A 22,264-nucleotide genomic window follows, 5' to 3' on the forward strand; every position below is an offset into this window, starting at 1 on the left:
CGCAGGCTCGGTCCCAGGACGGAGAAGCCACCCTCTCTCCAAGAGAAGCCTTTTGTCTTCCTTCATCTTCGGCTTCCCTTCACGCCCACCCTCACTCACAACACCCTCAACCGAGTAACAGATCGCCAAGCACCTGTTCCCGTGTGGATGAGCAAGACCCCTGAGAGGCTTGGGTTGCCCGTGGCCCCGGCTCCACCTGCATGTGCCCAGGGAACTCACCACACATCCCACAGAGCCGGCCGGCATAGGAGGAGGGAGCGGTCACTTCCACCAGGTGGTATCCGTCGTAGCGAACTTGAAGCCCGAAGTCCGTGTAGAGGAGGATAAAGGAGCCACTGGACCTCACGGTCATCCGGCCGCGTGCAAACCACAGGGGCAGAGCCACCTGGCGACCGTCCAGCTGCAGAGGTAGGGAGGACGAGGTTGGGAAAGGCTCCGGGGACAGGATAACAACGGGGCAGAGACCAGGGAGCAGGCGGGGGTCGGGAGCGGGGGGAGGCGGGGATGGTGGGTGTGTCTCAGAAACTGGGGTTTCGGTGTCTGCCGGACAGCTGTAACTACAGGCAATGGGGAAGGGAAGAGAGATGCCATGTGGGCTGGGGGTGGGGACAGGGAGGCAGGCACAGGCACACACCATGACCTTGCGGCCTTTGAGCATCCAGACTCTGATGCCGAAGGCCTGCACTTGGACGGCTTTGACGTAGGAGGCCTCCAAGTTTCCACCGCGGAACTCGTTGGTGGCGCTCACAAAGAAATAATTCTCCAGGGACTTCAACAAGCAAGGCCGGGTGAGGATGTAGGTGCAGGTGCCCATGAAGTGGTGCAGGGCTCCATCGAATGTCAGGTAGTGGGGGTCCCCCCAGACAGTGCAGGTGGCCGAGCCTGGGCACGAGGAGACGGCGTTCAGAGATGCACTCACCTTGATCTGCCATCTGGGCGAGTCCACGTGGTGATGGTACCCACGGCTCATCGGGGTGGTCAGTGAGGCGCGGAGAGGTCAAGGTCAGGGACTGCTGCAGCCTCCCTGTCTGGGTTCTTAAAGGCGTTGCTTTGGCTCCGGGCAATCACCTCCCAGCCCCTGGTTACACCCCAGCTCTCTGCTTTAGGACAGGACCATGCCTCCGCTCAAGGTCGCTTGGGCAGCCCCCAGGCTCACCTTGAGGGTGGCAGCCATAGGTGCCATCCTGCCGACCACACATCTCCTGGGCCTGGCACTGCCAGGGCACACAGCGAGTTCTGTTGGTGCCCTCACAGATGCAGAGCCGTCTGCAGCCTGGCTTGAACCACCGCTCCCCTATCTGGAAGGAAAAGAAGTTGTCCCCTCGTCGGGACTTCCCTGATGGTCCAGTCTTTAAGAATCTGCCTTGCAATGCAGGAGAGAGACGCAGGTTCGATTCCAGTTCAGGGAACAGAGATCCCACATGTGGCAAAGCAACGGAGCCTGTGTGTAGCAACCACAAAGCCTACAGACACTGGAGTACGGGCACCACTAGAGAGTCAGCGTGCCACCATGAATAGACATGATTTTTAAAAGAGGAAATCATCTTAGCACTGCTATTCAGATCACTGCCTGCTCATCGGGAAGCATTCGTGTCATCCCAAAACTCCAGGCTTAGTTGCAAAACTCTGGCACTAGCTCATTCATTCAGTCACTCCATTATTTGTCTGTCCACTGTTTCAACATATAGTTATCATCTGCCTTGTGCCAGGCATCAGGAATTCAGTAATGAACCAGATGGACGATGCCCCTGACCCAACAGAACTCACAGTCCAGAGGGAACAGTCAACATGTAAACAAACAGATCCCATGCCCCAGCCTGTTATGTACCCAGAGGTGACCATCAGGGTACCCAGGGTGTTTCCTGCCACTGGCATGTGCTGCAAGAGTTTAGGGATGCTTATTAGGGTGCCATCAGGAGGGCTTCAAGGAGGAGGCAGCATTTCAACAGGACCTCAAAGGAGGAGAAGGTGGCTAACCCAGGTGGTGCCTGGGAGGCCAAGCAGGGGAAAAGGGGCTGCAAGAAGGTGAAATTGAAAGTGCAAAATGTGGATAAGGAGTGTTCTGGGGGTCAGCCTGGAATGCAGCGCTGAGTAGGGGAGAGCCCCGTGGACATCAGGTGGTGGAAGGCTTGGATGGACCTCATCCTCAGGCCTTGCAAAGAAGGAAGAGAGAAGTTTCACAGACCAGGGCCAGCCTCAAGCACTGCCTCTGAGAAGATGGTTCAGATGGGGTCCAGGTAGTGGCTGAGAAAGAGACCCTCCGTAGGAGACAGAGTGTGGGTGAGACACAGACATGCCTGGGCCTTCAGAGGATGAGAAACAAGGGAAGTGACTCAGGGATGTGATGGGCAGGGGAGATGGGATGGGAGAGAACTGAGGGTCCCAGGTTCTGCTGGGGACTGGGCTGACTCTGGTGAAAAGTACTGGAATTGAAGAAAGAAAAAGGGGAATTAGACCTAAGCCCTCCTCCTACCCCTCCCCCCACCCCCAGTCTCCTGTCTCCTGCCCACGAGCTGGGCAGAGACTTCAGAACCCGCACAAGTGCCTTCTAGCTGCAGCACTGAGAAAGGCCCAGCCCCGGCGGTTCACCTGGAAGTAGCCAGCCGTGGGGTCGAGGCAGCCACACTCGGACTGGGGGACGCACTGGAGCCCGCTGAGGACGAAGCCCTGGTTGCACTCGCAGCCCTCCACGCAGCGGTTCTGGCAGGCCATGCCCGAGAACGTGGAATGGCAGGTATCAGGGCACAGCTTGGCACACAGGGTGTATCTGCTGTTGGGTGGGCAGGCCAGCGCTGGTGGAGGGGAGCACAGGTGAGGCAGGGTGGGGAGAGGACGAAAGAGGTAGTTCCCAGCCTAGAGCTCAGAAGGCCCATGGCCAGAGGCTTCAGCCCCATCTCCAGAAGAGAGGAACTGGGAGAAACCACCAAGGAACTCAGCCTCCACCCCCGGGGCCAGGAGGGGGCCCTGCAGGGAGGTGTCAAGAGGCAGGACCACGGGAGCAGACCCACCAGGAGCCTCAGCAGCTCTGCCGTGTAGGCAGGCCCCAGGGGAGCAATCAGAACCCATGTGGCCCCACCAAGGCGTTCAAGCAGGCCCCTCAGGGAGCTGGGCCGGACTGGGGACTGCGGGGCACCCTCCCACCCACCAGTCTGCATTTTACGTGTATACCGCTCCAACTGGGGTGCATTCACACACACGTGCATTGCTCTCACACCCATATCCTCAGGTCGTTGGGAGGGCTTTTTTTTCTCTTTCTTTTTTTTTTTTTTCTCTCTTTCTTTTTAAAAAATCTTTTCCTGAAGAACTTTAATTAAGACGTTAACAGAAACAAAAAAGGTCGGAGTATACTCCGGACCCAGATCAGACGTAACAAAACCAAGCTGAACCCAGGGTGGAAATGTTGTTGTTGTTGAGTCATTAAGTCATGTCTGTCTGACTCTTTGTGACCCCATGGACTGCAGCCCACCAGACCCGTCTGTCCATGGGAATCTCCAGGCAAGAACACTGGAGTGGGTTGCCATTCCCTTCTCCAGGGGATCTTCCAGACCCAGGGATCAAACCCGGGTCTCCTGCATTGCAGGTGGACTCTTTACCATCTGAGTCACCAGGGAAGCCCTAGAGTGAAAATACTGCCCGGAAAATCCACAGCTGGGAGGAAATCCCAGGAAGCCTTCCTGAGTGTGCAGGTGACCGTGTGATTTTCCCAGGGGAGGTTTCCGACTCTGCGGATTTCCTGGTCCTTGTGTAGGGGTGAAGGGGTTCCACCAGGTGCTGCCCCCCCAACCCCCCGGCCTGTGCCACCACTCTCAGAAGCCACCAGCCCTCTGACGTGCGCGTGAAGAAAGGAGCCCCGCATCTTCGCACGACTCACGGCAGAACTGGGGTCCCCTCCAGGGCTTCACCGCATAGCCGGCCTCCTGGCAGGTCTCAGTCAAGGCCGACATGTGGGCACACAGTATCTGCTGCAGCCCCTGGAAGTTGCACATGTCAAGCATGCAGTTGTCGTAGAAGGAAGAGACCTTGAGATGAGGCAGGCAGGCCCTAGGGAGAGAGGCCAGGTCAGAAGGGATGAGAGGACGGAACCTCGTTCCTCCCACTTTGATGAGCCCGGGCACGGCCCCTCCTGCTCCCCCCCCCCCCCCCCCCCCCCCCCCCACTATGTACTGAAAGGCTCCGTAATCGACTGCGAGCCGTCCGCAGTACTCCGGCCCCGACAGTGTGTTCTTCAGGTCAGTATTGCAAGATGGGAGAGACCCCTGGTTCTCCTGGCACCTGGAAGAGACACCCCCACAAGCCTTAAGGACTGAGGCTCGCCTCCATCCCCGCCCTGCCCGGGCAGTCTCCCCGCTCTCGACGCCCCCTAGTGGACAACATCTGAACGCCAAGAGGTGGGAAAACCGGCCCGCAAGCAGGAGGCGGGGCTGCTCAGAATCGCCTGGGGACCACTGATGGTGAGGGTGGGGTGAACGTGGTGGCAGCGAACTTTGCAGGGAACCAGATCCAGGAGAAAGACAGACGTGGGGGCATACAGAGAGGGCAGAACAGGAGTGATGCCGGTCAGGGTTCTTGGTTCCTCGAAGGGGCAAAGGAGCAGGAGAGCGGAGTGGGGGGCGGGGAGGTCCTCACGCCTGGTCCTCATCCTCCGAGGTCTGCCAGCTGTTACCCAGCTCCTTCTCATCTTGTGCTGGTCTGCCATCCGGCTTCTGGTTGTCGTTGCTACTGTCGCCATCATAGTTGCCACAGAAACCGCAGAGTTTGCTGGAGTAGGTGCTGCGGGCCGGGGAAGGAAGGGTGTTAGTGGAGAGAAACGGCCTCCATCATCTGAGGGACCAGAGGGGCGGGGGGCGGGGGAGGCCATGGGCACGAGGCGGGCTGCGGACCAAGAGGTGCAGACAGGGAACCAGAGCTCCACGCCAGGCACGAGGCGCGCAGGACCCCAAGCTCTAGCTCTTAAGCCGTCTTCACGTCTCCACTCCTCCCAGTCTTCTGCTAACACCCCATCTTCCAGTCATGGCAAACTTCTTGCTGGCCCTAAGACATTCCATTTTTGGAATGTCTTGCAATTACTTGCAATCCCTTGCAATTACTGTTCCCTATTTCTTCTTTTTACTGAAAAAGAAATTTTTTTTTAAATTTTTCGCCTGTACCAAGCAGCATGCAGGATCTCAGTCCCCCAACCAGGGATCAAACCTGTGCCCCATGCATTGGAAGTGCAAAGTCTTAACAACTGGACCACCAGGGAAGCCTCCACTATTTCTGTCAAGTCTTTCTTTCCCTTGTTTGGACATCTGGGGAATTTACTCATCCGTGAAGACTGCAGTCAAGAGACCACTGTTCTGAAGGCTCCCATGGCTCATTAGCAACTCCTTCTAGAACATTCCCGAAGCCTTGTGTATATATATCCTGCTATTATCCCACGGCCCTGAAAGCATTTCCTCCCCCTCTGCAACCAAAGGGAGGCCTGCCGGTGGAGCTAGGTGTTTCCTACCCACAACTGAGAATGAACGCCCTGGGATGGCAGGGGAAGGGGGGTGGGAGAGTCCCCGAGAGGGAGGAAGGGGCAGAGTGGCAGCTGCCTCCCTGGGTCGCCCCCTCACCTGGGCACACGCACATACAGCTGCTGGTCACCGTCCCATCTCACCCGCAGACCGAAGGCCGTCTGCAGCTGCACAAACCGCCCGCTTGGAGTCAAGAAGACACCTTCAGAAGGTATGGCCGGGAGGGTGACTCGCTGACCCCCAACCTGGAAGGCGGGGAGGGAGGGGGCCGAGGGAGGAGACGAGAGACAGATCCAGGGGTCAAGGAGGACCCCCCCCCCAGCTGACTCCCACAACCCCACGCCACGCTCGTGACCTCTTCGGCTCCACACAGAACGCTCTGGAGGAGCTGGGCGGAGGAGGCCACGGCGGCAGCCGCAGAGGGCTGAGTGGAGGACGGCCTTACCAGCGTGTGTCTGCCCTTGAGCAGGGTGATGGTGGTTTCCGACAGGGTCACGGAGACCCTGCTCAGGCAAGACGCGCCCTCCTGTCCTCGCTCCTCGTTCTTCACTGTCACCCTGAAGAAGGGCTCTGGGCCGGCAGAGGAGGGGTCAGGGGAGAACGCCAGGGGGCTCGCTCATTCCGGAAACATTTCTGAGCGCCAATGGGGGGGGGGGGGAGCGCCCCCACCCGACTCTGCGGGGAGAAAGCCAGAGGGGAGGCAGGACCCCAGCGGGAGTGGGGGCGTCCTCCGGAACAGCCTGGGACTGCGTGCCCCGGGAAGCCGGCCCACCCCGGCCAGCGGGGGTGTCTGCTGCCGCGCGCGCCCTCAGTCCAAGCAGGCCAAGGAAGCAACTGGCGCCGAGAGGGGTCTTAACCTGCGTTCGCCCCGTGGTCTGGTCCTGCGTGCCAGTGGGTGTCTCACCCCCCACTCTACAGTCGGCCCGCTCCCATCTTGCCCTGCCATCAGCTCCGGCCCTGCCCCGCCGGCCCAAGTGCTCCCAGGCCCAGCTCTCCCGACCTCGGGCTCCTCGGCCAGGCCGTGGGGACAGGGAGGGGAGGCATCTCCAGGGTCCTACCTGTCGAGTTGCCACAGGGTTGGGCCAAGACGTAGGTGCACTTGCCCATGAAGTTAAAGTACCTCCCGTCGAAGGTGAAGTAATGAGGGTCTCCATAGACGAAGCAGGTGGCAGTGCCTGCCGAGGGGACATGGGGGACGTGTGAAGTTGGGTTGCCAGGCCAGGCGCCATGGCCACCTCACCCACCTAGTGGTCCCAGCTCCCCTGGTCAAGGAAGGGATGGGGACCCCCGTGTCACACTCATGGGGACAGGTGGGGAGAGCATGAGGGGTCTCACCGTAGGGGTGGCATCCATACTGGCCATGCTTCCATTGACACACGGTGTGTGTCCCGCACTTGTAGGGCTGGCACTCTATCTGACTGCCAGGCTGGCAGCGGCAATGTTCTGTGCAGTTGGGGCTGAACCACTCCGTCCCTGACTGAGAGCAAGCGGGCTGGGGTTACCAGGGTACCACTCCTTCATGTCTCATCCCGTGGTCTCATCCCCTCCTCCTGCAGACCTTACCTTGTTCAGACTCCTACTCGCCCCAGGCCCTTTGCACATGCTGTGTTGGAGCCTGTCCCCCTTCCCGCCATCTAAACCATTCCCATACAACCAGCAGAGTTCAGCTCAAGGGTTGCTACCTTCTCAGGAAGAACTTCCAGACCACCCCAACTAGCTGTGGGTACTTCTCCTTCCCAGGGCTTAACACAACCACACTTTTATATTAATTTTTGTGATTATTTGATAAGCTCCCCCACAAGGGACTGTGTCCATCTTTACTCTCTATCTTAGCTCCAACACATAGCACAGTGCCTGGCAAAGAGTTCTCATTTAATGAATACTTCCTTAAGTCTCCCCCAGAATGTGAACCTGCCCTATTCATGGTGACCCCAATGCCAAGAGGGTTAAATGTACCCAATTATGTTTATTGCATTTATAAGTGAACATAAATCCATATGTGTTTCCTGGGGCAGAGAGAAGAGATGCCTGGTGCTGATGGTTCTGACATCACCAGATGGTTCTATCCCAGCTACAGCTGAAGCTTATCCCAACACTGACGCAGGGACACCCAGGAGACAGGTTAAGAGGGCTGGAGGAGGAAGTAAGCCCTCAAGGAGACGAGCAGGAACTCTGATGCTCCATGGGAAGAACCCCAGAGCTGAGAAGATGTACTATTCAATAATGAATAGCTGACTGCACTTTCATTTAATAGGTTGACTATATTCATCATAAATTGCTAACAATAATAATTAACATTTAAGTAACTGGTCTGTGTTGGGACCTAATTTCATCTTCACAGCAACCATATGAGGTAAAAAATCTCATTGTGCACGTTTTATAGATATGGAAACAGATTTGAAGAGGTCAAGAGAGAACCTTGCCAGGGTCACTCAGTAAACAAGTGCCAGAGCCAGGCTGCAACTCAGATCAGCCTGACTCTCGGCGGCTCTGTTTAATATAATGGCATATATATATATATAATGGGCAATAGCCCACATCTGGCCACTGAGCTCTTCAAATGTAGCTGGTGCAGATTGACATTGGCTCTAAGTGTGAAATACACATTGAATTTTGAAGACTTCATTGGATTAAAAAAAAAAAAGGTACATAAACAATCTCATTAATAAATATTAATTACCTGTTGAAATAGGTAGATGACTGGAGTTAATTTAACCTGTTTCCTTGTACCTTTGTTTTTTTTCAAGATTTTTTTTTGATGTGGACCATTTTTAAAGTCTTTACTGAATTTGTTACAATACTCCCTTTTTACGTTTTGCTTTGTTTTTTTCAGCCCCAAGGCTTGTGGGATCTTAGCTTCCTGACCAGGGATTGAACTCACATCCCCCTGCATTGGAAGGTGAAGTCTTAACCACTGGCTCACCAGGGAAGTCCCATCCTTTTTTTTAAGGTGGCTATTAGGACACATAAGTGCCTTATGAGGCTTGCATCTGTCCCTTCTGGACAGCACTGGCCAGCAGCCTTCAGAAACTCTGGGGGTGCCTGGGGGCAATCAAGTAGGAGAGACAAGACTAGAATCACCTCTCCTTTGACCGATCCTATCAGAATCTGCAAATTCCTTGTTCATTTATTTTGTTTTGGCTATATCTGTATTTCCCCAATGAGGGATTGAACCCAGGGCCCTGGCAGTGAAAGTGCCGAGTTCTAACCACTAGACAACCAGAGAATTCCCTGCAAGTTCCTTTGGAAGAAGGTTCTGGGATGCTTCACTCTGCCCTGAAAATGCCTGAATGTACTCAGTGTCCGGGGCTCTCTGTATACACAGGGACCCCTGACTTTCCTGAGGATGGAGATAAGGGCCCAGCAATAGCTGGCTGGTCTAGGGTCTAGTGCGTCATGGCTGCCTCTACAGGATGGAGAAATACAAAAATTTCAAAGCTTCCAAGAGCACCGAGGACAGGGCCTCAGGACCACAGGATCTTCTGCACAGCCTAGAGTCAGGCTGGGCCAAAGTGACTGCTTAACAAATATTTATTGTGTGAACAGACAGACCATCAAAAGCCACATGCTGCCAGACTTCCCTGGCGGTCCAGTGGTTAAGACTCTTCGCCTCCACTGCAAGGGTTGAGGGTTCAATCCCTGGCTGGGGAACTATGAATGAAAGACTCCAGCACCAGGTCATCACTGCCTGAGAGCTGACCCCTTGAGAATATCCCATGGACCCAAATTTATGCCAAACTGGAGAGTAGGTGGCGCCAGACCCCAGGGGTTCGGCTCACAGTCTCCCTCTGGGGGAGTGGCCAGCCCCAGGTCTCACCTTGTAGTAATTTTCATTGTAGAAGCATTTGCAGGAAGAGGCGTTGATGCAGCGGGAGTCGTTGAACAGAAAGCCTGAATTGCAGACACAGCCAGGCTTGCAAGAGAGACCACAGGTGGGCTTGGGGCTCTGGCAGGACGCTGGGCAGGCACAGCGTTCGTAGTGGGCATTCGGGGGGCACATGGCTGAGGGGAAACCAGCCTCCATTAAACCCCCAGCTTTTCTCCTGTCTCCCCTCTACCCAGCAACCCCCCACCCCGCCACCATTCTCCTCAAGGAAGTAGGGCCATGTTACTCAGCCATTCAAAGCAACGAAGTCCTGACACAAACCACAGCCTGGATGAACCACAACCTTGACAAAAACACATGCTGAGAAAAAGAAGCCAGTCACAAAAGACCACCTATAACATCATTCCTGTTATGAATTGTCCAGAACAGGCAAATCCATAGAGATAGAAAGCAGGTTTGTGGTGGTCAAGGGCTGAGGGGTTGGGGGACAGGGAGCGCCCACTGATGAATATGGGCTTTCTTTTTGAGGTGATGCAAAATGTCTTGAAATGGAAAAGGGAGGGTGGTTGCACAATTTTGTGAACACACTAAAACCACCAAATCATACACTTTGAAAGGATGAATTTGACGGCAGTGAATTACATCTCAGTAAAAGAAGAAGCACTAGTAATTCTAGTGGTTGGTTCGCAACAACCCCACCCCACCCATCCCCCACCCCACCCCGCCCCCACCGTCCTTCTCAATGTTGTCCTCAGCTTTCTTTCTAAAGTCACCATGATTGGTTCCTCTTCCCTCTGAGACTGCACTTTTCTACAGCATGCGTTTCCCCAGCCCTCTCTCCTCACCACTGTCCCTGACTTCCAGCTCTTTGTCCGAGGCTCCACCACATACCAGGAGTAGGTCTCGGGGTTGTAGTGGTGGCCGGGGTCACAGGGGTCATGGAGGTACTTGGCATCGTGAAGGCTGTCGGCTGAGTGGGTACAAGAGCTGGGCTGGGCTGGGGTGTCATGGGAGTTGTGGGCCTTTCAGTGGGGACGGTGGGCTTTCCTGTGGGAATGGTGGTCTTTTTGGTGGGAATGGTGGTCTTTTTGGTGGGGACAGTGGTTTTTTCTGTGGGAATGGTGGCCTCTTGGGTGGGGACAGTGGGCTTTCCTGTGGGAATGGTGGTCTTTTTGGTGGGGACAGTGGTTTTTTCTGTGGGAAAGGTGGTCTTTTTGGTGGGAATGGTGGCCTTTTGGGTGGGGACAGTGGTTTTTTCTGTGGGAATGGTGGCCTTTTGAGTGGGGACAGTGGTTTTTTCTGTGGGAATGGTGGTCTTTTCAGTGGGGACAGTGGTTTTTTCTGTGGGAATGGTGGTCTTTTCAGTGGGGACAGTGGTTTTTTCTATGGAGATGGTTGTTTTTTCTGTGGGAATGGTGGTCTTTTTGGTGGGAATGGTGGTCTTTTTGGTGGGGACAGTGGTTTTTTCTGTGGGAAAGGTGGTCTTTTCAGTGGGGACAGTGGTTTTCTCTGTGGGAATGGTGGTCTTTTCAGTGGGGACAGTGTTTTTTTCTGTGGAGATGGTTGTTTTTTCTGTGGGAATGGTGGTCTTTTCCATGGGGACAGTGACTTTTTCTGTGGAAATGGTTGTTTTTTCTGTGGGAATGGTGGTCTTTTCTGTGGGGACCATGGTTTTTTCTCTGGGGATGGTTATTTTTTCAGTGGAGATGGTGGTCTTTTCAGTGGGGATTGTGGGTTTTTCTGTAGGGACAGGGGGGGGCCATTCACTAGGGGAAAAGGGCCATTCAGGTAGGAAGGTGGGTTCTTCAGGGAGGATGGTGGGCTTTTCTGTGGGAATGATGGTCTTCTTAGTGGGAGTGGTGGTCTTTTCTGTGGGGACACTGGGCTTTTCTGTGGGAACAGTAGGTGCTTCATTGGGGACAGTTGGTTTTTCTGTGGCGGCCACAGGTTTTTCCGTGGGGACATGGGATATTTCACTGGAGGTGGTGGATGTTTCTTCAGGGGTCACAGGTTTTTCTGTGTGGGCAGGGGTTTCAGAAGGGCCAGTAGGGGGACCTAGAGGTTTGGGAGGGAGCGCTGTAGATGCAGGTCCTGCAAAGAAAAAAAATTCCTGGAGTTTAGTCAAAATCACACCACCCCCATCTTGACCCCCATCTAATTGGAGTGGGTAACTTTGTCACACCTCTTCTAATCCCAACTCAATCTCCACTCACTCAACACTCAACAAAAACTGCCCCTACTATATGTCTGCTCTTGCGCTGGGTTCGGGAAACGAAACAAACGGGATGTGAGCCTTCCCTTCAGGTTCACCGTTCACTGGGTAAGGGGTCCAACCACAGAAATCCATGGCGCCAAGGCCACATTTATCCAAGCAAGCATTCCAACGGGGCCGGGAAGGTACAGGTGGGCAGAACACAGAAGACAAAGCTTTGTGGGGCCTCGGGCACCAAAGTATTAGTCACTCAGTTGTGTCCGACTCTTTGCGACCCCGTGGACTGTAGCTCACCAGGCTCTTCCGTCCAAGGAATTCTTCAGGCAAGAATACTGGAGTGGGTAGCCTATCCCTTCTCCAGGGGATCTTCCTAACTCAGGGATCAAACCTGGGCCTCCTGCATTGCAGGTGGATTCTTAACCAAATGAACCACCAGGACACAAAAGTGGACTTGCATTTTAACACATTATTGAAAGGGTAGTGGGGGGGGCGGTGTTGGTGTTTGCAGAAATGAATGCCTGTGGCCAGCAATTTGTTATGTACGTGAACATTGAAATGCCTCCAGTCAGTAATGTTCGGGTGACAAAGGACGCAATCATAAGTCTCTGATCAGTGAGTTGTGAACAGCGTGTGCAGAGAAGCTCAAGTGCCGCTCATCCCAGAGCGTGGCCCCCTTTCCGGGGCCTGGGGTCCCGTCTTACCTCGACAGCTCCCCTGACTGATGAAGATGAAACCCAAAGCAACGACGAAGTCAGCATGGGAGCCCCTCTCAACCTCAAACATCAGCTGAAGGTCCGAGGGAGAAAAAAACAAGAGAGAAATAGAAGTGAAGGCCTGGCAACGCGGTGACTCTGGGCAGAGAGTCTGTCTTCCACCAAGATGTCGCCTTATTCTGGCCTCAACAGTGCCATGTGGACCCTGGCCTTCCCAGGGGTCGGAGAGCCTGATGGGGAGCACAGAGTACCCTCTGATCCACCCTTCCTCCAGAGATCCATCCTTGAAGTCCTGATTGTGCTCCCGGACCACATCCCCCTCACCAGCCCCACAGCAACGCTCACGCAGTGACTCTCGCCGTTCCTCACCTGCATAGGCTGTTGATGTCCCGAAGGGATGGTCGTGGACTCGTTCAGCCAGTCAGGGCCCTGAGACCCAACTCGTTCCCAGAGAGAACTTGGGGGGCTGCCTGCAGGGCTCCCCAGCTGAAGCCTGAGCTTCGTGCCCTTGCCGCGGCCATCCATGTGGTAGGTGAATGCCACACAGATGGCACCTGGGGCACAGAAGGGCCGGCTCACCAGTTTGTAAGACTGGCCTTCCTGGGAGAACTTGTCAGCCTCAAGGTAGACGAAGTGACTTTCTGGGCATAAGAAGGGAACGGGCAAGGTGAGAAACCCCCAGAGGACAAGGCCTGTGCTTTCCTGAGCGTTGCCTTGCTTTCCAAGTGGGGATGAGATGCAAACACCCAAACTCCTCACATTGCAGTGGGCTTTTTAGTTTGTTGTTTGGTTTGGTTTCCTGCTCTTTGTAGACTTCTCACTGGAAGAAGGCAGGATCAGAAAGAAAGGGAAAACCAAACCAGCAACCCAGACTCCTGTACTGGCTGCATCAGTAAATGTCTTGACTGAAAACGACAGTGGATTTTGAGGCCTTGGGCTCAATGAGAAATGCAATGCCTGGATTTTCTTAGGGGGTTTTCAAGCAAACCCAGAACGTAATAATCCTCAACTCATTCTACCTCTGTCGCTTCCAGAGCTCTGGCCCCATTACCGCTTTCCAGTAAACACCCCCTGGTTGATCCTCACCACCTACATCTTGTGTCCATCACACCAGCCCGCCCACTAGCCGTGAGCAGATTCAGGAACTCGTTGCCTTGAGGGATCCTTCATCTCCTCACCTCCACTGAGGGAGATTCCGAAGGGACCTATACCGTGGATGAGCGTATTTGCGCTTCCCTGGGTCCAGTGTCCGCCATCCTGTAATACCTGGACCCAGTCACAGAAGGGGTGGTCCTTGTCTTCAAAGTCACACTGAGGAAAGCTCTCTGGGGAATCAGAATTGGAGGTGTGAGAAATCTGCGCCATGCTCTCTATTCCCCTCTCAACCCCCACACTGTTCTCTGAGCCCCTCTCACCCCCACAGGGAGCAACGCTGATTGCATCCACGGCCACCGCTGGCTCTGGGATCTTTGCAAACACGCCCACCAAGGTGAACTGAAGGGAGAGGGAGAAGGGCCCAGGAGTGAGGAAACAGCATAAACACTCTGTATGCTCAGTCACTCAGTCGTGTCCGGCTCTTTGTGACCCCATAGGCTATAGCCCACCAGGCGCCTCTGTCCTCAGGGATTCCTCAGGCAAGAATACTGGAGTGAGTTGCCATGCTCTCCTCCAGGGGATCTTCCCAACCCAGGGACTGAACCCAGGTCTCCTGCATTGCAGATGGATTCTTTACTGTCTGAACCACCAGGAAGCCCAAGAAAACTGGAGTGGGTTGACTCTCCCTTCTCCAGGGGATCTTTCCGACCCAGGAGTTGAACTGGGCTCTCCTGCACTGCAGGCGGATTCTTTACCAGCTGAGCTTCCAGGGAAGCCCTGCCTAAAAGCTCAGCCCCCTCCATCTGATTTTACTCTATGCAGGGACCCAGGCACCCGGCTTCCAGGGCCCAAACTCTCAGTCCATGTCAATATCGAGCACGCCTCCCATAAAAGGAGACCTGACCCCTTGCTGCTCTATACCTGAATCTGTCCCTGGCCTGTGTAATTGACAGAGACAGGCTGCCAGTTGGGTCCAGGTTGTCCTGAGAAGATGGTGTGTTTCCGGATGCTGCCTACGATGGAAGGAACGCAAGAGAGCCATGAGATGAAGGGGGCTGGGAAATGAAGTCACACCAGTACTCAGAAGGAGGAGTAGCCGAGGGAATATCTGGAGTAGGTTCTCAGCACATCCTTTTGTCTCACTCTCCTGGTTTTTTTAAATCTATTTTTCCAGAAGCCCATGCCCTCCCTGCTCCCAAATTCCACCCCACGGAATCATCTTGCCAGTATCCCAGATTTCCCCAGACCCTGGGGGATGCCCCCCATTTCCTCGTCAACCCAACCCTGGAAAAAGAGCCTCAGGACAGTATGAATCCTGTGACACTGTCATTCTCACCTAAGACAGATGCGTAGGCCATGAAGCCTGCACCGGGAGACCGGCCACGGAGGATGTAGTGAAAGGACAGACTCAGGCAGCCGGAGGACTGGATCAGGGGGCTCAGGAGGACAGATTTCTGACTTGCTTTTGCATTCTTGGGGTCCAGAAGCATGTAATAGCCATCTGGGGAGGAAAAGATCAGTAAAGTGGGGAGTGACCCAGGGCTAGGGGCTGCAGGGGCAGGGAGCCTGGCCCCGGGGAGCTTTAATAGCTGCCAAGGATAAGCCAGCACCGAGGTGAGCCTACACCCATCACACGAATGGCTGAGGCCTTGGTTTCTTCCAGAAATGCTTGGCAGGTCGGGATGAGGACGCAGGAAACGCAGCATCTTGTCAGAAGCAGCAGTCAGAGACCTGTCCTTTGGATTCTGATGTTTGAGGTCCCCTCAGAGTCACTTCCTCTTCCTGTTCTTGAGCCACTGGATGTGAGTGACTCACAGAGTGGTGAGATGCGGGTATGATGCTGACTGCGGGGATGTCCCCGCCCAGCCGCCCACCCCCACCAGCCCACCAGCTCAGGCAACTGATCAGCCTGGACCTCACTCTGTGGTGCAACTGGTAGGTAGCCTGGAAGCTGGGCTGCAGGAGGGGGGTGCCACGGAGGGGTGTGGATTAAGGAGGCACATGTCACGACACCCAAGGACTTCTACCTGGAGAGCACGCTTGACCCAGGGAGCCCCTGAGAAAGGTGGGCTTTGTAGAGGAGAGAAGAAGGCTGAAATGGAGAGAATGGCAGGAAGCGGGCTGGAGAAAAGAAAGGAGCCAGCAGGGAAGGAGGAGGGGAGGGGTAAAAGGGGGAAAGGAAGCAACAAGTGTTGATATGGGGACGTCTGAGACGCGGAAAAGAAGATGCAGGAGGAGAAGGGAAGAACGATGGGAAAACATAAGGGAGCAAGATGGGGAAAGGAGGAGAGAAAAAAGGGAAGGGAACCCCCGATAACATTTGCTGAAACTGCTGGGCATGAGGTATAGTGCTAAATGCTGAGGGAGATGTAGAGATGGGCTGGCCCTGCTCTCCAGGGTCTTAGTATGAAGGTGAGGTGGGGTTTTCTCCAAGTCTTTCTAGAAGGCAAACCTCAAGCAGGAGAAAAGATCAGAGGAGGGGATCAGAGGGAGGGATGGAGAAGAATGGACTCTGCCCTTGCCCTGTCCCTTCAGTGGATTCTAGGACAAAAACAACCTGGGGATCCTTTTAAACGTAAGTCAGAGCAGGCCACTCCCCTGCTCCTGCAATGGCCCCTGCATCCATGTAGAATAAAAGCTACAGTTAGTCCTGACAACGGCCTTCAAAGCTCCAAGTGCTCTGAACCACCCAGGACCCATCTGGGCTCATCTTCTCCATCCTAGGCATGTGGCTCCCTGCTGTGTTTCAACAACCACCCCCAGTCCACTCCCCACTCAGGGTCTTTGCAAGGCTGGCCCCTTTGCTTAGAATGTTCTTCCCCTCAATAATTTCATGCCCCTCTCCCTCACCTCCTAAAAGTTTATGCTCAAACGTGACCTCTATGAGACCTCCTCCGACCACGCTATTTAAAACTCCCAGCCTACCCTGCTCCCAATCCCCTTACTTTGTTCAATTTTTTTCCCCCTGATAGCACTGGTCAACTTATAACTGTATAATTTACTTCTTCATTGTTTCAGAAACTGTCTCCCCATCTCCTTCCACACCACTCTGGTGTGGGACAGTACCTGGCACATCGTAGGTGCTCAATAAATGTTCGTTGGATGAATGAAGGGAGGGTGACGGGGAAAAGAGGTGAGGAGAGGGTGGTGTTGGGTCTGCCGGGTAGACCTTTGGGGGTGGCAATGGCGGGGGGAGCTGGCTGGGCACTTAGAGTTTGCTTTCTGCCCTGTAACTTAAGCTGATGGAGGTTGGAGGTAACTCCATCCCAAGGGAGTTACGGTAGGGTGGTCAGAGAAGCATCGTAAATGTCCGCAAAGGTCTCTAGAAGCTCAGAAAGTCAGAGGACAGAAGCGTGGCCGTTACTCACCCCCAGGGCTAGAGTAGTCTCCCTCGGGTCCCACTTCCTGCACCCCCGTCGGCCCCTTCTTCTGGACCCACTTGGCCCCAGAGGGCGTCGAGATCCAGCTCCAGCCACAGAGATCTTTCAGAGTGTCAAAGTTGCACGTCTGCATCATGCAGACTGAGAGGAGAGAAAGGAGGAAGGAGACGGCTCAGAAAAGTATGCCTCAGACACAACATCACGAATCAGCTACACTCCATGTGTGTGTATGCATGCTGGGTCTCCTCAGTCGTATTCGACTCTTTGCGACCCTGTGGACTGTAGCCCACCAGGCTCCTCTGTCCATGGGATTCTCCAGGCAAGAATACTGGAGTGGGTTGCCATGCCCTCCTCCAGGGGATCTTCCTGACCCGCGTCTCTGGAGTCTCCTGCATTAGCAGGTAGGTTCTTTACCACTCGTGCCACCTGGGAAGTCCAATACTCCCATATAAAATAAAATAAAAAAAGAAAAGATCGCCTCAGTCTGGAGTCAGACTCCCGAGTCCCAACCTGGGTCCTGATGTTACCACTGCCAGCTTGCCAGGCAGATTTGGTCCCACTCCCCAGCGGCTGTGTTCCTGCCACAGGTTACGTAAGCCGTCCAAGCCTCAGTTTCCCCATCAATAAAATGGGAACAAGAGCACCGGCCTGTTTTAAGTTACATCGCGTGCAGGAGCATCTCGCACAGTGCCTGTGTTCATTAAGTGTTAGTTCCTTGCATGCACCTTCTGGTGCATTTATTCCCCTTCCTTTGAATTTATTCCCCTTGAATCTCAAACATCAGCTTAGAGGGCCAATTCGGAATGGATCTGGAGTATTAATTACAGCCAGGTCGACCGGACACCCATGTTTGTCAGAGACTGAGTGTTCCCTGGGATGCAGGACTTTTGGTGCTAATGTAGGTACAGCCCTGGGCAAACCAGAAAGGCCAGTCACTTTAGGACAGGTGTCGCCCCAGTTGTGTGTCCCAGGAGAACCTGTCTTCAGACGTGGCAACTGCAGGAATCAGGTGTGGGGTGTGGAGGTAGATGGAAGCAAGTCGCCCTAAGTCTGGGAGAAGCCAGGGTCACGGTCCCTGAGCGAGTCCTGCCACCTGGGCACCTACATAAAGGGTGAGGAGAGAGAGGAGGCAGGATGTGGGCTCACCCCGATTGCAGGAGCCCCGACGGATAGAGATAGCGTCCAGAGCGATGTCCAGATAAGTCGTGCTGCCCCACGTGCCTTCAAATATCAGCTGCGGGAGGGAGGAGGGGGCCACCCGCCCCATGAGCCCCTTTGCCTCAGGCTCCCACTTTCCTGCCTGAACTCAGAAGCCCCCCTAGCCCCTGTGCCCTCTCCTGGACCCCCCGCCCAACACCCAGATTCCCATGGGGACCTCAGACTCTGCCTGCAGCCTCACCCGGCTGGGCAGGACAAGGCCCAGAGGCACCGTGACGGCGGTGGGGATCCAGGAGGGGCTTTGTGTGTTCACGTGTTTCCACAGCAGGTTGGGGTGCTTGCCCTTGGCGTCTGAGGCCAGCCACAGCTTGAGTTGGGCGCCCCACGACAGCCCAAACATGTAGTAGGCGAAGCGCACGCAGAGGGGGCCCTGCTCCCATATCGGGGGGCTTTGCAGGCGGGCCACCCCGCCCGGGTGGAAGGCGCTGGAGTCCATGTGCAGGTAGTAGCCCTCTGGGGGAGGCAGAGCCCTGAATGATGAAGCCTTGCCCACCCCCACCCAGCACCCCCCCAAGGGCTGCCCCCCCCCAGCCCTTTCCCAGAGCCCTAACACCCACTTCCGGCCAGCTCCCTGCACCCAAACCTGCCGCTGTCCACCTTCCAGCTGCCTCCCTAAACCTTCAGCCTCCTCACCTCCACTGGGGTACCCCCCGGGGGGCCCAGTGCCACTGGCGGGGGAGGGCTGGCTTTCTCGAGTCCAGTCTCCATCGTCTTTAGTCGCTTGGCTCCAATCACAGAGGGGTCTGGAGTCATCCTCAAAATCACAGTGGGTGAGAATGGCTGGGGAGAGGAGAGGGGAGCCTGCAGAGCCAGCCCCAGTGGTGTGTGCGGAGGGTGTCTAGGTCGGGGGTGGCAAACCGAGGTCCCAGGCAGGCAGGCTCCTCTAGGCAGCCTCCTGCCTTGCTGTTGTTCATTTGAATGTGAACCTTTCAGGCAGGGCTTGTTCTCTGCTCCTCCCCGGCTCCCTCCACCCTCCATCCTCTGAGGGTTGCCCTTCACGTATTTATTACATGTTTATGTCAACGCAGGGCCAAGAGCACCTGCGGTGGCCACCCCTGGGAGGGACTGGAGGTCCGAGCAGTCCCAGGTTTCAACTCACAGTTTTCCCGTGAGTTGCGAGCGAGGGGCTTCCAGTCTGGAGGCTTCTCTTTCCTTGGTATTGATTTGGGAAAAGAAGGGGGAGGGGGAATGTAGTTCTCGCCATTACCAAGAACTGCTAAGCCTCCACGATTGTGAGCTTTCTGGAAGTTTGTCCCTTTCTTTTTATCCATCTTGTATCAACGTGTATGCAGGGAACATACACTTACTTGAGGGTTTTCAAAAAGGTCACTCACAGCCTTCTCACCTCGTCATCTGTCTCCTAAAGAGCATCTCCCCTCCAAGCGCCTCACGTCCCCTCTGGCTCCCTCCACCCGCTGTGCCCAGGATGTCACGCATGGTTCTCTTGCATAAGAAGAACGAGCTTCTCTGTGAGGGAATTCTCACACACCACCTGGGAGTTTACATCTGAGGCATCTCTTTATTTCAGGTCGAGGTTTTCCTGGGCTGTTGCCCAAGTTTTCCCCACGGAGTAGGGACTATATGGGCCTGGTGTTGCCAGATGGGTGGTGGGAACGGTCCTGCCCTGACTGAACACAGAGACCAGTGACACCTTACAGATTCCAGAGAGAAGCCAGTGGCCTTTCCCCGGTGGCGTGGGCCACATAGGACAGCTGTTTGTTTTAGTAGTTCAAGTCCTGCTTGTCCATAACCCTTCAAACACGGGACTTCCCTGGTGGTTTAGTGGTTAAGAATCTGCCTTGCAATGCAGGGGACTAGGGTTCGATCCCTGGTTGGGGAACTAGGATCCCACATGCCCTGGGGCGACCAGGCCTGCATGCGGCAACGACCGAACCCATGAGCCACAGTGACCGAGCCCGCAGGATGCAGCAAAAATCCCGAGTGCCACGACTAAGACCCGACACAGCCACATCGATAAATGTTAAAAAAAAAAAAAATCCTCTCAAACAAGTTCCAGGACACCAAGCCATCCATCATTTGTTGCTGCTTCCAACTTGTTGTGTCTCTGTCCACTGGGTCTGCCCTGGGTTTTGTCCATTTTCTGAGAACCCAGCCTCTCTGTCCTCCCTTGCCGCCCCCAGACCTGTCTCCCGAGCTCTGCACCTCCTCCCTGTCCCCTGACACTTCACCTCTGTCCCGCTTCTGCGCAGCGGCTCACACCCCCAGGTCCAGGCTCAGCGGGCTGCAGGGCCCCGCCGCTTCTGTTCAGGAGCCTCCTGACACCCATCAGGGGGTCCCTCCTTCCTCCCCGGGGCCACACCGTTCATCACCAGCCCACTTGTCCCTTCCAGCTTTGCCCCTCGCTCTCTTCCTCAGAGGCACCCCAAAGCCCCCCTGAGCCCAGCTTACCGGGTGGGGCCAGGCATGTGGCCCTGGCCCCAGGCAGCCCCCAGCAGCAGCACCAGAGTCCAGACTGGAGGAGCCATGCAGGACCTCAGAGGCGGCTCTCGGGGAGAGGAGGAAGGCAGAGTGAGGAGCCCAGGCCGCCTTATCCCCGCCTGCCCCTCCTCGCTTGGCATCCTACTGAGGAAGCCAGAAAACTGCCCGGAGAACACAAGAACGCTCTGGGAAATGGAAACTATGAGAACTGAAACCTAAACCCCTACAGAAGAGTTAAACGTTGACATCAAGAGAAATAAAATGAGAACAAGAGAGAGGGAAAGAAAGAGAGGAAGAAAAGCGAGAGAGAGACTCGGTCCAGGATGACTGACATTCAACCAGGAGAGTCCAGAAAAGAAATAACAAAGAAAAAGAAATTACTTAAGAAAAAACACAGAAGAAGATTCCCCAGAACTGACAATTGAGTCTCTTGATTAAAAAGGGGTCCATTCTGACAAATGCAAAGAGACCCATGAAAGGTGTGTCATGAAATCTCAGACTGTCAGGGCTGAAGAGACAATCCCAAACACTTTCAGACAGAAAAAAGCAGGTCACCTACTAAAGATCAGGAATCAGCATGGCACCGGAATTTTCAATAGTAACCATGGATTCTGAGATCCAGTGGAACATTGTCTGAAGAATTCCAACCATTTCAAACCTAAAGTTCTTCATAGCTGGCAACAGGGGCGAAGGCAACAGAAAGATGGAGCAAAGTGAGGACTGAAAATGCTTCTTGGCAAAGAATTGAAAAAGACAAGTCACAGAGGAAGACCGACAAGGAGCCAGGTGACATTGGAAAAGAGGTTCTGCTTCCGTCATCATAAGGGAAATGCTGATCAAGACTACAACTTTCATGTTGGCAACAGTTCAGAGGACTGAAGCATTGAGTGTTGGTCACGGTACAGGTAGACACACTCAAATATGCTCATGCTAAGAATATGTTGATGAAAGCATCTTAGAAGGTAATTTGACAATGACTATTCAACTTTCAAATGTGTTTCTCTTGGATCCAGTTTACCTTTCTAGGAGTCTATCTGCAGAAATATGTGTGTATTTTCACAAAGATGTACATGCCTTAAAGATGTTAATTGCAGCACCATTCACAACAGGAAGGAAAAATCAAGGTTACCTAAATGTTTGTTGGGCTTCCCAGGTGTTGCTAGTGGTAAAGAATCTGCTTGCCAGTGCAGGAGACCTAACAGATGCAAGAGATGTGGGTTCAATCCCTGGATCAGGAAGATCGCCTGGAGGAGGACATGGCAACCCAGTCCAGTACTCTTGCCTGAAGAATCCCATGGACAGAGTCTGACAGGCTACAGTCCACAGGGTTGCAAAGAGTCAGACGTGAATGAAAAGACTTAGCATGCACGCAAATGTTTTCCAGATGGATGGTTGTATTGTATTAAGAAATATTATTTATATGAAGGAATATTTTATGGCTGCACAGCAAAGTGATTCAGTTATACATATATTCTTTTTCATAGTCTTTTCCATTATTGTTTATCACAGGATATTGGATATATTTCCCAGTGCTATATGGTAGGATCTTGTTGTTTATCCATCCTATAGATAATACCTTGCATCTGCTAACCCCAAACTCCCATTCCATTCCTCCCCCCCCACCCCCCATTGGCAAACACAAATTTGTTCTCTATGTGAGTCTGTTTCATCTGTTTCTGTTTCATAGGTGAGTTCATTTGTGTCATTTCTTTAGATTCTACATATAAATGAGAGCATATGGTATCTGTCTTTCTCTTTCTGACTTTACTTAGTCCTATAATCTCCAGGTCCATCCATGTTGCTGCAAATGGCATTATTTCATTCTTCTTTATGGCTGAGTAGTATTCCGTTATATATATGTACCACATCTTTTTTATCCATTC

The 22,264-nt window shown here is 54.1% G+C and overlaps 1 protein-coding gene across 1 annotated transcript in view; it reads right to left on the reverse strand.

Annotated features, from left to right (window-relative positions):
• Positions 1-20,992, reverse strand: part of ZAN (zonadhesin) — a 35,564-nt gene extending 14,572 nt beyond the window's left edge. Inside the window, exons 1-26 of the mRNA XM_020875968.2 lie at positions 20,941-20,992; positions 20,352-20,448; positions 19,042-19,094; positions 18,576-18,722; positions 18,124-18,395; positions 17,871-17,958; positions 16,713-16,865; positions 14,681-14,845; positions 14,266-14,357; positions 13,665-13,743; positions 13,428-13,574; positions 12,619-12,890; positions 12,238-12,322; positions 10,216-11,415; positions 9,316-9,500; positions 6,834-6,975; positions 6,557-6,673; positions 5,944-6,068; positions 5,598-5,743; positions 4,627-4,770; positions 4,165-4,272; positions 3,872-4,041; positions 2,590-2,792; positions 1,157-1,298; positions 635-882; positions 220-400 (exon numbers count right to left, since the gene is read on the reverse strand). Coding sequence (XP_020731627.2) covers positions 220-400; positions 635-882; positions 1,157-1,298; positions 2,590-2,792; positions 3,872-4,041; positions 4,165-4,272; positions 4,627-4,770; positions 5,598-5,743; positions 5,944-6,068; positions 6,557-6,673; positions 6,834-6,975; positions 9,316-9,500; positions 10,216-11,415; positions 12,238-12,322; positions 12,619-12,890; positions 13,428-13,574; positions 13,665-13,743; positions 14,266-14,357; positions 14,681-14,845; positions 16,713-16,865; positions 17,871-17,958; positions 18,124-18,395; positions 18,576-18,722; positions 19,042-19,094; positions 20,352-20,428 — 4,741 coding nt within the window. The 5' untranslated portion in view covers positions 20,429-20,448; positions 20,941-20,992. The remainder of the gene's footprint in view (positions 1-219; positions 401-634; positions 883-1,156; positions 1,299-2,589; positions 2,793-3,871; positions 4,042-4,164; positions 4,273-4,626; positions 4,771-5,597; positions 5,744-5,943; positions 6,069-6,556; positions 6,674-6,833; positions 6,976-9,315; positions 9,501-10,215; positions 11,416-12,237; positions 12,323-12,618; positions 12,891-13,427; positions 13,575-13,664; positions 13,744-14,265; positions 14,358-14,680; positions 14,846-16,712; positions 16,866-17,870; positions 17,959-18,123; positions 18,396-18,575; positions 18,723-19,041; positions 19,095-20,351; positions 20,449-20,940) is intronic.
• Positions 20,993-22,264: the final 1,272 nt, after the last annotated feature.

The sequence above is a fragment of the Odocoileus virginianus genome, chromosome 33 (assembly GCF_023699985.2).
Source record: "Odocoileus virginianus isolate 20LAN1187 ecotype Illinois chromosome 33, Ovbor_1.2, whole genome shotgun sequence".
Classification (NCBI taxonomy): domain Eukaryota; kingdom Metazoa; phylum Chordata; class Mammalia; order Artiodactyla; family Cervidae; genus Odocoileus; species Odocoileus virginianus.